Below are 14,840 nucleotides of genomic sequence, written 5' to 3' on the forward strand. Positions count from 1 at the left end.
TATACCAGCAGGTCTCTGTTCTTCAGGAACACTGGCACTGGCTGTCTCCTCTGCGCGGACCTGACACCACCCCAGACCTCCACGTGGTTGGCTCCTTCTTACCATTCAGGTCTCTGCCCTTAGGGTTTCCTCCTCAATGGGCCTCCCTGACCAGCCTGTCTCCCTGACTCCCTCCCACCTCGGTCACTTTCACTCTACCATTGTGTTCTGCTTTCCGACAGCACATATCACAATTGAAATTATGGCATTCGTTTCATTACTGGCTTACGGCTTGTCTGCTCCACTATAATACAAGCTCTGTGTGAGCAGATAGCTTATCAAGGACAAATGTAGTAGTGCTGTGCCCCAGAGAAGGGCTGAGAAGCAAGACGTACTCTGTAACTACTTTTAACAGCTGTATCGAGGCATGATTCACATATTGTACACATCGCCAATTGTCAAGAGACTATTCGATGGTTTTGTATTGTCACAGAGTTGTGTGAAAATGACCACAATATATTTTTTAACACTTTCCTCACCCCCAAAAGGAACCCCGTACCCATCACCCTATTCCCGCCAACTCTTCCAGCCCGATGTGACCGCTCATCTACCTGCTGTGTCTGTAGATTTGCCTGTTCTGGACAGTTCCTAAGAACAGAATCCTAACATACGTGGCCTCTCATGACTGGCTGTTCTCATTTAGCATAGCTGTCGTCAAGGTCCCTCCATTGTGTACTTCATTCATTTTGATCACAAAATAAAATTCCACAGTATGGATACACTCTTCCGTTTCTCCCTCCATCTGCTGATAGAGTTTGGGTTGATTCCACATTTTGGAGTTGTTGTGGGAACAAATGTTCCCACTTTTCTTGGGTATATAGTGAGGAGTGGGAACACTGGGTCCTATGGTAACTCTATGTTTAACTTTTCGAGAAACCACTGGACTTTTTGCAACAGTGACTGAACCACTTTACACTTCTACCGACCATGTAGGAGGGTTCCATTTTCTCCACATCCTGGCCAACACCTCTGATGAGCGGTCTTTTCTATGACAGCCATCCGACGGTGTGTGAACTGTATCTCACTGTGCATTTGATTTGCATTTCCCTGAGGTTGTCTATCTTCTTATGTGCTTATTGTCCATTCATACATCGTCTTGGGAGAACTGTCTGTTCAGACCCTTTGTGCCCATTGTTAAGTGGGCTATTTGTTTTTTTATTATTGAGTGCATTTTCTGGATATAACCTTCTTATCAGCTATGGCCTGCAAATATCTTCTCCCATTCTGTGGTTTGCCTTTTCACCTACTTAATGATGTCCTTCGATAACTCATCTTTTAAATAAAGCAATGGGGGGTGCCTGGGTGGCTCAGTCAGTTAAGCATCTGACTTTTGATTTCAGCTTAAGTCATAATCTCACAGTTTGTGAGATCGAGACCCCTATCGGGCTCTGTGCTGGTAGTGTCGAGCCTGCTTAGGATTCTCTTTGTCTCTTTCTCAAAATAAATAAATAAACTTTATGAAATAATACAATACATAAAGCAATGTACAAAACGAACCCTTGAAGACAGAGAGAGCCTATGACCAGCTCATAAGTATGTGGCAAATTAGTGGCAGGGCTTGACCCACACGGGTTGCAAATCACCTGTTTTCTGCCTTGAGACTTGCTCCCAGGTTCTCAGTGTTGTCCAACTGAGCACTGACATCATCCTACAGCAATTCAAAGAACGTAGCATTCGGTAAATTGGCTGAGGAGCACTAATCAAATAGAAAGATGAAAGGGAGGAAGGAAGGAAGGAAGGAAGGAGAGAGAGAGAGAGAGAAAGAGAGAGGGAGGGAGGAAGAAGGTTTTTCTCTTGAAAAACTTTGAAATTGATGAATGATGGACGATCCACACACACACACACACAGGAAAAAAATATACATATTAGTTAAGTGCAAGTAGGATAGGCCCAGCATGAGCATGTGGTAGACTTCTACACTTACAGTTACGGCTCTCTGCTTACAAGATTAAAGGCGCTGGAAGAGTCCCCCCCGCCCCCCATCCCCACACACTGCATTCAAACTAGCGAGCACTGCCCAGTCTTATTTTGGTTGAGAAACGTCCACTAGTAAAAACAAGGTACAGGCCTGGGAACAGTGACATGGGGGGGAACTAGGATATTTTTACAGCTGTAAGAGCTTCTTAGAGTAGAGAAATACCAGACCTTAAGTACTTATTACAAAAATATCAGACCTTAAGTACTTAGTACAAATATAGATATATATGTGATGTGTGTGTGTATACACACACACACATTCCATATATATCTACATATATACATATATGTGTGTGTGTGTATATATATATATATATATATATACACCCTATATATAGCAGGGAAGGACTTACTTTTAATAAATCTTAATTACAGTATGGTAATCACACTGTAATTTTCCCAAGTCAAAATGAACCTCTTAGATAATGCACAGATTAAATTAGAAACTTAATGCTTCCTTTGTGAAGCTAACCCTATATTAACAATCAGATTACATACCAATGCAACAAGATTAATCTAATATTACACAGGGCAATCTACAAATGTTATGTATTAAATAGAGAGCAACATATACATAACATTGTAAACAGACATTTTAAAATATATGTATATTCCTGGACACCTGGGGGGCTCAGTCCGTTGAGCATCCAACTCTTGATTTCATCTCAGGTCATGATCTCACGGTTTCGGGGATCGAGCCCCGCGTCAGGATCTGCACTGACCACAAGGAGCCTCCTTGGGATTCTCTCTCTGCCCCTCCTCCACGCATGCTCTCTCACTCTTTCTCAAAATAAATAAACAAACTTAAAAAAAAAATTTAAATACATATGTATATTCCTATAGGGCAATAAAAGTTTGTACTAAGATAAATAAACGACACGTTCAGAACACAATTTCATTATACTCTCTAAAATAATGTAAAGGGCAGAATGCCTGACATGAGAAGTTCTAGGTATAATTATTTATTATAATAGAAGTGACAACTCAAGGTGACAACTCAAGGTGGAGGCAAACATGAAATACAACAAAATATACACCATTTTAAAATCATCCTTAAATATTATTTCTGGTTTCATATTCTCTATTTTTCCTCTCTACATTCAGCGTTCAATGCAATCTGCACTTTTTAAATCAAATACAGGGAGGCACATTTGGGAGTCGAAAGCAATGACCCAGGTGTCTGGCTTTATCCCTTAAGTCAACACAGGACCTGGAGTGCAAATAACAGTGCACAGATGCGTCAAGCAGAGCTAACACCTGAATTTATCCAAGGAGCATCGCAGTTTCAGGCAAACCTCACATTTACGTGTCTGGAAGGTGTACGCGCACAATTACGTGCAAGTCTCATCTTGTCCAAAATGATAACCGTTCCGATCAGTATCCCAGCCTCATGCTTTCTTGAGTCGGTCTAACCCACAGTCTAACCCACCTGCCTGTTCTCTACCTAATCAGCTCACCAGTGCATCCATACCTTGGACCTCCGTGTGACACCGAACACCTCTAACTTGGAGCTTACAAAACAAAAAACAACCAACCAAACAAACAAACGCCCTCTGGGATGTCCTGTCAAACTGGCTCCTCCATTTTTATTTTGCACTCACAGCCCCTAGACCCTCCCAATTCTTTTGACCCACCAGTCCTATTTGGGCCCCTCCCCCCTCCTCAAAGCCAGGACACTCTGCTGTGTCATTTCAGAGGCGCTGCCCCTTGTATTCAAAAGCCATTGGATTCATTCCCCACCCCCATCCTCCCCCTCAACCCCTCAACCCCCGCTCCCTTTTCCCTTCTCTCTCACCCTGGCAAATTCTAACTCCCGTTTGGTCCCATTCTAATGTCAGATTTCTGAGCATTCGTGACAAAAGCAGAAAACAATACGGATTGGTTCATTGTTCCCTCATTAATATTCAACCACCACTTACGGAGCGATAACTAGGTACAAGCAGCAAACGATCTCCTTGCTGTTTGGCTATTCTTTTCCTAGTCATTCATCAGGGATTCTTTTTCTTTTGAGATTGTATAGTTAAGAGGTGATGGTACATTAGTTTCAGGTGTACAATGTAGCCATGTGACAAGTCTCCAGGTTAAGCTGGGCTCACAAGTGTAGCCACCATCTGTCACCATGCAACGCTGTTACAATACCACTGACTATATTCCTCATGCTGTGTCTTTCATCCCCAGGACTTATTCATCCCATAACTGGAAGCCTGGCCCTCCCCCTCCCCTTCGCCCACTTTGCCCGCCCCCCACCCCCTCCCCTCTGGCCACCATCAGTTTGTTCTCTGTGTTTATAAGTCTGGTTCTGCTTTTTATTTGTTTATTCATCTTTTTTTTATTCCACACACGAGGAAATCATATGGTATTTGTCTTTCTCGGGTTGATTGGTTTCACTTGGCGAAATACCCCCCCCAGGTCCACCCATGCTGTCACAAATGGCACGGTCGCATCTTTTTCTACGGCTTCTTATCAGAATTTCCTTAACACGTGTCAAACCACGGGAGCTCCCGGACACCAATTTTACCCAGCTCTCCCCTGTCGCCGCAGGTGCCTCTGAAGTGACAAATGAGATGGAGCTCTTCCATACATCTGGTCCCTTCCCCTCCCCCGCAACTTGGACTCCGGGAACCTCTACTCATTCTTCATTCCTCTTTAGTCTCAAGATGCCGGTGTTCCTCTTGCCTTCCAAACCTATTTCTCCCCACGTAACGCTTCCTATCCCAAGGGCACACTGTGCTTCTCCAATCCTATAGAGGGTGCTAGGGACACAAGGAAGGAAGAGGGACAGCTCTGCCCTCCCAGCTAGTAGAAAGATGTGCAATTACACACACGCGCGCGCACCCAATTAATGTTAACCATATCCCTTCTCTTCCAAACTCACACATGTTTGAAAGTAAAAGGGGACATTAAGCAATACTTAATGGGAGGAAGGCACAGGCCAGGATGATGCCTGGCAACATATGATATACAGTCACACGAATCGTAACATAGTATATGATACCTTCAATCCTACAGCCGTCCAAACGCGTCTAAAATTATTTAGTGACCTCGGAAAAGACTCACAATATAATATTAAGTGAAAACAGGATGAAACAGTATATAGAAACTGAGCAGAGCTTGGTTATAAAAACAATAACAACAATATGGGGCACATGGGTTAAGCATCCAGCTCTTGACTTTGGCTCAGGTCATGATCTCAGGATTCGTGAGATCGAGCCCCATGCAGTGCAGAGCCTGCTTGGGGTTCTCTCTCCCCCCCCCCTCTCTGCTCCTCCCCTGCTTGTGTGCATGCTTGCTTTCTCTCTCTCTCAAAATAAATAAACAGGAAAAAATGTCTTAAGAAAAAATTTAAAAATTACAAATTACTGAGTATTTATTACATGCCAGGCACCTTTCGAACTACTTTCATGATTCTAGGAGGGAAACGCTATTGGATCTTTCTTACACATGAAGAAACTTAGGCACAGAGAGGTTAAGATGCTTGCCTAGGGTCCCCCAGCTAAGCCATAGCAGTGTTAGGACTGAAACCCTTTTGATGTTAGACCTATGATCCTAGCTCCTCCTCCCCTGCTCCCCCTGCCCCGCCCCCGCAGTGCATTGATGAGACAGAGACGAGGGAGAAGGTAGGCAGGTAGGCAGGTGTACAATAAGAATCTCTTGTTCTTACTGCCCCACATCCTCAAATTGCCCTCGCTGTCCAACCAGGCACTGGCACTAAGATCACAGGCAACCTCGTCATCACCAAATCTTTGAGCCGTGTTTCAATTCTTATATGCTCTCTCCACAGCTCTTTCCACTAGTGCACACCCTACAAAGGGGAGCACCGTTCTCGTGACTTCCAAGTTCTACCTTTGGGACCGCGCCCTGAGCCTTCAATTCTCCCTTTATCCTTTTACCCCTAAGTGGAGACACTCCCCCAGGGCTCTAGCCCCCTCGACCCCTCTTCATGCTGCACCCCTCACCCAGCCTCTGCACCTTCTCCAACTTCACTTACGTGGGGGTGGAGGAGAGCCTGTCTTCACTTCGTTCCTGACCTAAGTCTCTTCTGCATACTGGACATTCCTTCCGCATGCCCTTCTGACTACCCACAACACTAAGGCTGAGCCTGTCCCTTTTTCACAAAGTGCCCCTGCAGACGGCCTCAATTCTATACATGAGTCCACCATTCTCCTGGCCCCATGGTGATCGACTTCATAGTGACCTTCACCCTCTCCATCCTCCACACCCACTCAGTTACCAACCCGTATTAAACCCACTGCAACAAGACTCCAAGTCTGTTCTCTCCCACCAGCTCAGCTTCTGATTCATTACCAACCACACTGACCAACACAACAGACTCTCTGCCCCCTCCAGTTCCTTATGCACATGGGCACCAGCAGATTCCTCCCAGGCACAAATGAACCGAAGGCGTTGCCTGTAACCCATTAGTATTTGTCTTGCTGAAGGACAGCTATGAGGGACACCTACCTCCTTGAAAGCACAAAACGTCTTATGTATGGGGTGCCTGGGTGGCTCGGTTGAGCGTCCGACTTCAGCTCAGGTCACAATCTCATGGTTAGTGAGTTCAAGCCCCGCGTCAGGCTCTATGCTAACAGCTCAAAGCCTAGAGCCTGCCTCGGATTCTGTGTCTCTCTCTCTACTCCTCCCTTGCTCGCTCGCTCTCTCTCAAAAATAAATAAACATTTAAAAATATTAAAAATAAAGACTCCTGGATCTGGATGCATATTGGAATTCATAACCCTTCTGATAATAAAGTACAGCAGGGCATACACAGCAGTGCATTATCTACACCTCTACCTGCGTCTAGAACACCATCCTCATCATCAAACTCATTAGTGCAGTTCTGCAACCTAACAAAAGAATCAGTGTCCCAACTGATGTCAGTTTAGGTCAGCTTTTGCCATGAAGAAAGGACACACCAGGTAAAGGATGTTTGTGCAAAGGGCTCGGCCTCTGTTTTCGGAACCGCAAATAAAGGCACGTTGGATCTGTTTACACCAACAGAGCCCCTGTTTCCTTATCGGATTGCCTGTGAGTTTTATTTAAGCAGCAGGAGTTTGGGTTTCCACCACTTGCACTTACAACAGTCCCGTCTGTATTCCTAGATTTCAGTTTTATTTCCTGTTATCCCTCTACACGTGCTTGCATCGGAGTCAAATGTAAAAGTACAGCATTGGCGATAGAGTCCGTTATATTGTAATAATGTTACATGGTGACAGAGAGTGACTACACCTCGCAGGATGACCACCAAACGGTATACAGAATTGTTGAATCAGGGGTGCCTGGGTGGCTCAGTCGGTTAGGCATCCGACTTCGGCTCAGGTCATGATCTCACGGTTCGCGGGTTCGAGCCCCACGTCGGGCTCTGTGCTGACAGCAGCTTGGAGCCTGGAGCCTGTTTCAGATTCTGTATCTCCCTCTCTCTCTGACCCTCCCCTGCTCACACTGTCTCTCTCAGAAACAAATAAAACATTAAAAAAAATTTTTTTAAACAAAAACAACAAAAAAAGAATTGTTGAATCAATATGTTGTACATCCGAATACTACACCATTGCATGCAAATAATACTTCAATCAAAAAGACTGTGTTAGGACTCTTTAGGTAACAAGTCTCACAACCTCTGTATTGTATATGCCTTATAAGCAAAGCTGTCCAACCCGGGGCTGGGGAACCCTAGCTGGTTCCTTCCCTAGTCCATTGTCCCAGCTTTCTACCTCTGTCCATGGCTACCACTATCAGGGGCAGACCCCTTCCCCTTCCCGCCCCCACTAGCTCTCCGGGGGATAAGCGCAATAATCTAGAAAGTCCCAAGTGGCTCCGCTACAGAAATCTTCATGACCCATAGCTTTCGCTTACTTTCCTTTCAGCCACCTTTGCATATCCCGGAGCCCTTTGAGATCATGTAACGCTTCCCATGTCTTATGTTAATTCTGTATTCATGTTCATCATTAGGCACTTGATTTCACAGCAACCCCTCGAGGTGGCTGGAGTAGGTATTAGGGTCCTCTCTTGGAAAAATGAGTCAATGAGGGTTGAGTGGTTAATGAAAGAAAAAACCCCGGAGTTTTCGCTCCAAGCTGCTGACTCCTACTCATGTTTTCTTTCTGGTCTCCTTCTGCTGCAGGGATTAACCCCCACTGAAGAGTTCATTGGCACTAGTTGCCCTTTCTTGCCACCTTTAGATGCAGAGATCTCCTCTGCTGAAACTTGTAAGAGTGCCGCATGAGTAATTTCACTCTAAATTACGTGCATATTTAGCTTTGACAAAAGTAAAAACTAACAGATACAGGCATGGGCATAGACACACGCACATATCTTCTAGCATGCATGACAGTCTGTAAGCATTCAGTTTCCCCCTCCAGGAGGCCAAAGCCTTCTCTGTCACTGAATCCAACCTGAGTTCACCAAGTGATCAAGTCCCAAGGCCCGGCAGTGCCTGGAGGTACTTCAGCCTTGGGGAAAACACAGCCGCTGCTGCTTCGCATAACTGGAACACACAAACACCCCTCCCTGCCCAGGGGATGCTTCTGGGTCAGGACTCCCTCCCTTAACCGAAGAGTCAGACGTCGCTGGCCATTTTCCCAGCACACTACCCTGCTTCTCTGGCTGACCTTTAAGGTTAGGACCTCTGGATGTAAGCTCATGAAAGACAGCGATAAGGCAACTTCAGCTGCCTTTGGGTACACAAAAATGCATTTTTCATTTCAAATAGACCCCAAAAGTCCCAATGGCCACATACAAGCCATTCCTTGCCTATGAGGTTAATATAACAGATCCACTGTCATCAGGCCAAGCTCTCTGAATTGCTTTTTCCAAGTAAAGGTTCTCCTGCTCATGAGAACTGAGCGTGTGAGGGCCGCGAGCAGAGGTCAGGGCTGAGGTTCCTGGGCGTGAAGAGCGGCCCTCTGTGCAAAGCCAGTCTGGGCTCCCACATCAACTTCTGCTGTTTGCAACATGCCTAAAAATTCTGCAGGGGGAGCACAGTCCCCTCCCATTCAACCCAGCAGTATCTGCAATGCCGCCCCATATTCGCAACGCCATCCGTTCACACCCTGAACCCACTCTCCACCGCTCATCAACATTTTGATCATCCCACGCTGCCCGAAGATCAGCACTAATCAGCAGAGGGGGAGGCCTTGGGCCGATCTCTGAACAAGAGCTCTATGTGCCACAGATCCCTGGGAAATGTGGCTTCTAACTCTCTTCATATGGACTGCCTTCAGAATTCAAATATGAATTCAAATATGATCTAAGGTAATGTACCACGGTAAGAGGCTTTCTAAAGTAATCAGTCCTCTGATAGTTCCCTCCCTGGCTTCCGTCTCTCCAGCAGGCTTATCCTATACTATTTAACGGGCGACCCCCAGGATCAACCAGGGAGGAAGGCACTGCCACGGGGAACCAGCCAGAATTGTTTAGAGTCCAACAGAAACTATTTGTAAAGTATTTTATACTGTTAGTTGAAATGAAAAACCACTCTCCCTGTCTACAAAGCTCGGATTTAGCTCTTTTTACTCAACCATTAAAAATTTATTTTCCTGATCGTCACCTTTTGCATCTCCCATTTACAAAATGTCTTCCTCTCTCCCTGTCCAAATAAAGTTCGAATCTCACTTATTTCCGATTCGGACGCAACACACCTTTCACCGCAAGCCTAACTAGGTGCTGAGCAATGCAGAGTCAACTCAGCCTATTATCTGGAGATTTATCGTTTTACAGATGAAGGAACAGGGACCCCATTAAGTTCGCTGACTTTCCTGCTTCCAAAGACCTTGCAAGTGGCTTTCCTGGAGTTTCTGAGATACGGATGTTCTGCTTTCAGGGGGAACTCCGGGTAAAATATTTCCGCAGTACGGCCTGCATCTGGCCTTATCCCTCCAGAATCTTGCTGGAGATAAGGGACGTGGTTTGAGGAGAGCTTTCTGCTACTGGTAATCTCGCCTGGGGATCAAGGATTATACGCAATTCAAGGAAGGATAAATACAGCTCTCTGAACACTGCCGACAACCTTCACCAGGGACCTTCTTCCTGAGTTCAGATAACCAGAAATTAATCCTCCTGGTTTGCAGGGTTAGTCCAAACAGAGGTTCACAAGGAACGTGACGTTGCGTCTTGATCTGTTGCTGTCGTTGCTATTCTCTCGCCACTAACTACACTGTCTGTTCAAATTGTCAGGGCACCCAATTCAGAGGCAGGACCCAGGGCTCCTTTCCATATGTGGGAGGCGGACCAGGAGGTGTGGTCCTGGGAGGGCTTGACGGGGGAACACAGGGCATTCTACGGCTGACACGAATGCCAAGCAAAACGTGGCATATGCCACCATGACGACATCTGCCACCGCTAATGATGGCATCATTGCGGCTCTGCAAGGCATACCCATTCACAAATACTACCATGATGGTGGAAAACCTACCGAAACATAACACTCTCTCTTTAACCAAAGCAATAAAGCCTCCAGGATTTATTCTTCCCTTCCAGGAAGCTATGCATGTCCTTTTTGCCCACTGGCTTGCTTGCTCTTGTGTTAACTCTGCACATCTGCACATCCTATTTTTCACCTCCTCTTTTCTGCACAAGTCCCCAGGCCGGAAATTTTACCTCTGGCGACTTCTAAGTGCTAAGAGGCTGTATAAAACCTTACGCTGAAGCTCTGAGTAGTCACGATGGAAAAGTCACTACTTCTTCCACCTCAAATACTAGACCAAAGATGTCAGAAAGACACCCCCCCCCAAGATACTGAATGACTTCAGAAACAACACTAGGTCTCAGTTCCAATGTGTGACCCATGAGGTGGGACCCCAAGCCGAAATGGGTAAGAACAGAAGAACATTCCAGAGACGGCTGCAAGTTAGTTACTGCTCAATGGAACCACAACTGGCTTATGTAGGGAAAGAAAGAAGATCCAAAGGATGGCTGAAGTGTGAAAAGGTCAGAGCAGTAAAGGGTGACTAAGAAATACATTGGGCCCTTACCGTGCAATGATATTGTCTGTGTAACTCAATTTATCACCCCAAACACTGAGCACAGGGTGACTCCCCTTTGATCTACAGAGGAAGCCCTTTACACAGTGAGACTAGCGTCCTTTTTACACCGGTTATGGTGTCGGTTCAAGGGGTCCCCTGTAACTTCTGAAAGCACTAAAGGTCTTCACTGGCATTGTAAAACCCACAATAAATTGTGTTTGGTGTCATCAGTGTGGAAAGTTTTCTGAGTATTTTACAAATGAAAAGCCATAGATCTCCATTAGAAGGCCCTCTGTAAACACAGATGAAGTTACAGGACACTGCAGTATCTGCTTCTTCAAAAGGGTTATGGTGAGAAAAATCTCCTCCCTTGCTCTGTCAGGCTCTGCAGTATCTAAGTTCTGTTTAATGAGTTCATTAAGAAACAGGTATTTCTGGGGCACCTGGGTGGCTCAGTTAGTTAAGCATCCGACTTCAGCTCAGGTCATGATCTCACGGTTCCTGGGTTCGAGCCCCGTGAAGCCTACTTTGGATTCTGTGTCTCCCTTTTTCTCTGTCCCTCTCCTACTCATGCTCTCTCTCACTCACTCAAAAATAAACATTAAAAATTTTTAATAATAAAAAAGAGAAACAGGTATTTCTGCCCTTACAAGTTATGAAGCTTCTTGAGTCCAGAAGTCTGGGTCTGTTTGAACTAAGTGTCTGCGAATCAGTACTGAGGGTTTGCTTCTAGTCTACTGAGCCACTAAATCAGAATTCAGGGAATTGGGGATATTACTTTTTTTCCTCCTACGGGGTGGAGGGATATCCTAAAAGGCAGGACTCATGCAAGATGGGCAGGGGCCACACAGTCCTGGATCTGAATCGCGGTTTTGCCACGTCTAGCTGCGTGATCCTGTGCACATCAACTTCTCCCGAGTCTTGGTTTTCCAATTTGCTGAACGCGGAGGCATATCCACCCAAAAATGATCGTTTCGCAGATTACAAAAGAACTCTATATTGAAGAACTTATTTTCTAAAAACGTCTCGTCTCATATGTAGGAGATACTCCCTGTTAGCGGAACCTGAGAGATGCATTTCTAGAAAGAATAGTACAAGGCTACTTTCATTCATAGCGTTCCCAGTTACATTCCTGGGTCACAGGCAGCACCCAACTTTAAGCTTAGGTTAGAAAAAAAGGAAAAGACTCTGTTTTCTTCCAATGAAACAAGAAGCTGGTAGAACCTAACAAGCCATTAGCATGGAACTCTCCTGAAGACGACAGGCACTGGGGGCAACAAAGTCTGGCTGGCTTCCCTTACTTCCTTCCGGGGGTGTGTGTGTATTGGATACATACCAAGGCGTGGGGGGGGGGGGTGCGAGTGCGCGCGCGCAGGGGGGCGTGGTGGGGGTAGATACCAGACCTTGCCCCTTGCCCTGGTTTCAGCCCTCTCCACAGGACTGACTTCTCTGGAACACGTCTTCCCTCTGGACCCACAGAGCCCAAGACCTCAAGCTCCTGTCCCCGTGACACCCCCCCCCCCCCAGCGCTCCCGATCTCCTTCCAGACGCAGTGACCGCAGCTCTGCCTCCTCAGTCAGTGCCGCATCGCCGAGGCAGCTGAGGGTCCCCGCGCTCCCGGGCTCCGGGTCCTGGACGAGGAGCACAGGGCAGCAGAAACCGGCTGCGCCAGCGGCACCCCCCTTTCCCCTCGCCCTGGTAGCGCACATGCCTCCGGAGCAGTCCCGAAAGCCGGTCTGCAGAGAAGGTGACCCATCACCCCCCCCCCGCCCCCAGCAGGGTCCTCGGGCCAGAGCCCCCTTCTCCGGCCAGGCCTAGAGAAGTGAGTGAAAGGGGTGTGAGCACTGAGGAGGGGAGGGGGGTGATCGGGTCACTTTCTGGGCCCCGCGTACACTGCCCTCTCCATTTCTAGCCGGAATGAGAGCGAGGAAGCCAAGATCGCTTAGCTTCCAAATCTGCAGCGCTTCCAATCATCCCCAGAACACCATTCGATTCATTGTTCCCCGCGCCGGGCAGCTCTGCCCAAAGCCCGGGGGCGGCACCCCATGAGAACCCCGCGCGGCGTCTGCCCGTGCAATTCCTCGCCCCTACGCGCCGCCGCTGGGGGCCCGCACGTCCCTCGCCGCCGGGAGACCCGCACTTCTCCCGGGGCAGAACCCCGCCAGCGGGTCTCGGAAGTTTCCCACCTCCTTTTGCGACCCCGCTCCGGGAGCCCCCACGCGGATCCCACGGGAGAGGCGAGGAAGCCGGGAGGGCTCTCCCCAGATCTGCGCTCACGCCGGGTCCGGCCCTCCCTTTCCCTCTCTTCCCTCCCTCCGCCCCCCTCCGCCTCCCTGCCAGCTCCAGCCCCGGCGGCTCCGGAGCCTCCAGCGCCCAGCGGTTCTCCCCCCACCCCGCACCCCCCACAGGAGCAAACTACTTTCAGGGCTAAATTCAGGTCTGAGCAGGAAAGGCTTTCCCTTCCTCGCCGCCTTCTGACCCTGGCTCTCAGAAACCGCAAGGAGCGTGCTCAGCCCCCTAGCCCCCCGAAAGAGCTCAGGCTACCGGTGCTCCCTGACTTTCCAGGTCACAGGATCCGGCTGGGGCTGAACCCACCACGGGGGTATGCACACTCGGAATCTTTCCAGAGACCCTACCTGTGCCTCGTGGCTTGCAAAAAAGAAAAAAAAGAAAGAAAGAAAAAACAAGTAAACAAAACCAACCCCGCTAACTTTTGCGGGGAGAGTGTGTGTGTGTGTGTGTGTGTGTGTGTGTGTGTGTCAGAGAAAATAGCTCAAGAGTTAGGGCAACAGCTGCAAGCGCACATCTGGAAGAGGGGGAGGGGGGTGACAAGGAGGGGCGCAAGAAGCGCGAGGTCGCCGGGGTCTCCCCCGGCGCCGGCAGCTTCGGGGCGGAGGACTGGGCCGGCCCGTCGTTACCTGTCCCATGTTGATGAATCCGTACTTGCTGGCGATGCGGTTGGCCTCCGGGAAGCCGCCGGCGATTTTGACCGCCCAGTGGTTGGTGTAGACGCGCGTCCGGCACACGGGGAGCAGGCAGCCCCCGAGCAGCGCCAGCACGCACAGCAGGTCCGGGCGTCCCGGGCGGCCGCCGCGGCTCCCCCAGCCCATGGCCCCGGCGCCTCGCTGCCTCCCTCGCTCGCTCGCTGACTCGGCGCACGAGCCGCGCGCACAACTAACTTCTCCGGCCTGGGCCGCCGCGGCGCGCAGCCCTGGGCGATCCGCAGGAGGCGGCGAGCCCCGGCAGGGAGCAGACGGCGAGCCTGGCGCCGGCTCCTAGACCATCCCTGGGGGGCTGCGGGGACCCGCGCTCCGTGCCCTCCGGCCCGCGGGGCGGTCGGCGGGGGCTCCCCGGCTCCGGCGCAGGAGGCGGCCGAGCGGGGCGGGCGCCCTCCTGCAGCTGGGTCTCGCCGGCTCGGCTCGCGACTCTCCGACTCGCCTTCGCTCCTCCCCGGGCCCCGGAACGCGGCGGAGGCGGCGGTGCAGGCAGCTGCCGGGCGCCCCCTCTGCTGGCCCGGGCTCCGAGCGCTCGCTAGCTCGCTCCCTGCGCTCCCTCCGGCTCCGAGCGGCGCGCGGGGAGTGTGAGTGGCAATGGCAGCAGCGCCTGCTCTGCATAAATGACTCCCCCCGCCCCCCTAACACCCCTCCTCTCCCGCAGCCCCCTCCTCCCCGCGCTCCTCCGCCCGCCGGAGAGCGGCAGCGGCCAGGCGCCCGCCAGGTCCTAGCGCCGCCGGGTTCTCCGGGCTGTAACCTCCAAGGGTCCAGGGCAGCAAAAGCAAGTCTTTCCAAAGGGCTGGGAGCAGAGCTCCCGGCGTCGCGGCTTCACCCCCTTCTCCCCCTTTTCTCCTTGCATTTGAATCCGTTCGCC

The 14,840-nt window shown here is 49.6% G+C and overlaps 1 protein-coding gene across 1 annotated transcript in view; it reads right to left on the reverse strand.

Annotated features, from left to right (window-relative positions):
• The window catches only part of LOC120221846 (proprotein convertase subtilisin/kexin type 5-like), a 100,197-nt gene extending 86,024 nt beyond the window's left edge, over window positions 1–14,173 (reverse strand). The window contains exon 1 of the mRNA XM_039219462.1: window positions 13,892–14,173. Coding sequence (XP_039075393.1) covers window positions 13,892–14,083 — 192 coding nt within the window. The 5' untranslated portion in view covers window positions 14,084–14,173. The remainder of the gene's footprint in view (window positions 1–13,891) is intronic.
• Window positions 14,174–14,840: the final 667 nt, after the last annotated feature.

Source organism: Hyaena hyaena, unplaced genomic scaffold (assembly GCF_003009895.1).
Source record: "Hyaena hyaena isolate Hyena2069 unplaced genomic scaffold, ASM300989v1 scaffold_819, whole genome shotgun sequence".
NCBI lineage: Eukaryota > Metazoa > Chordata > Mammalia > Carnivora > Hyaenidae > Hyaena > Hyaena hyaena.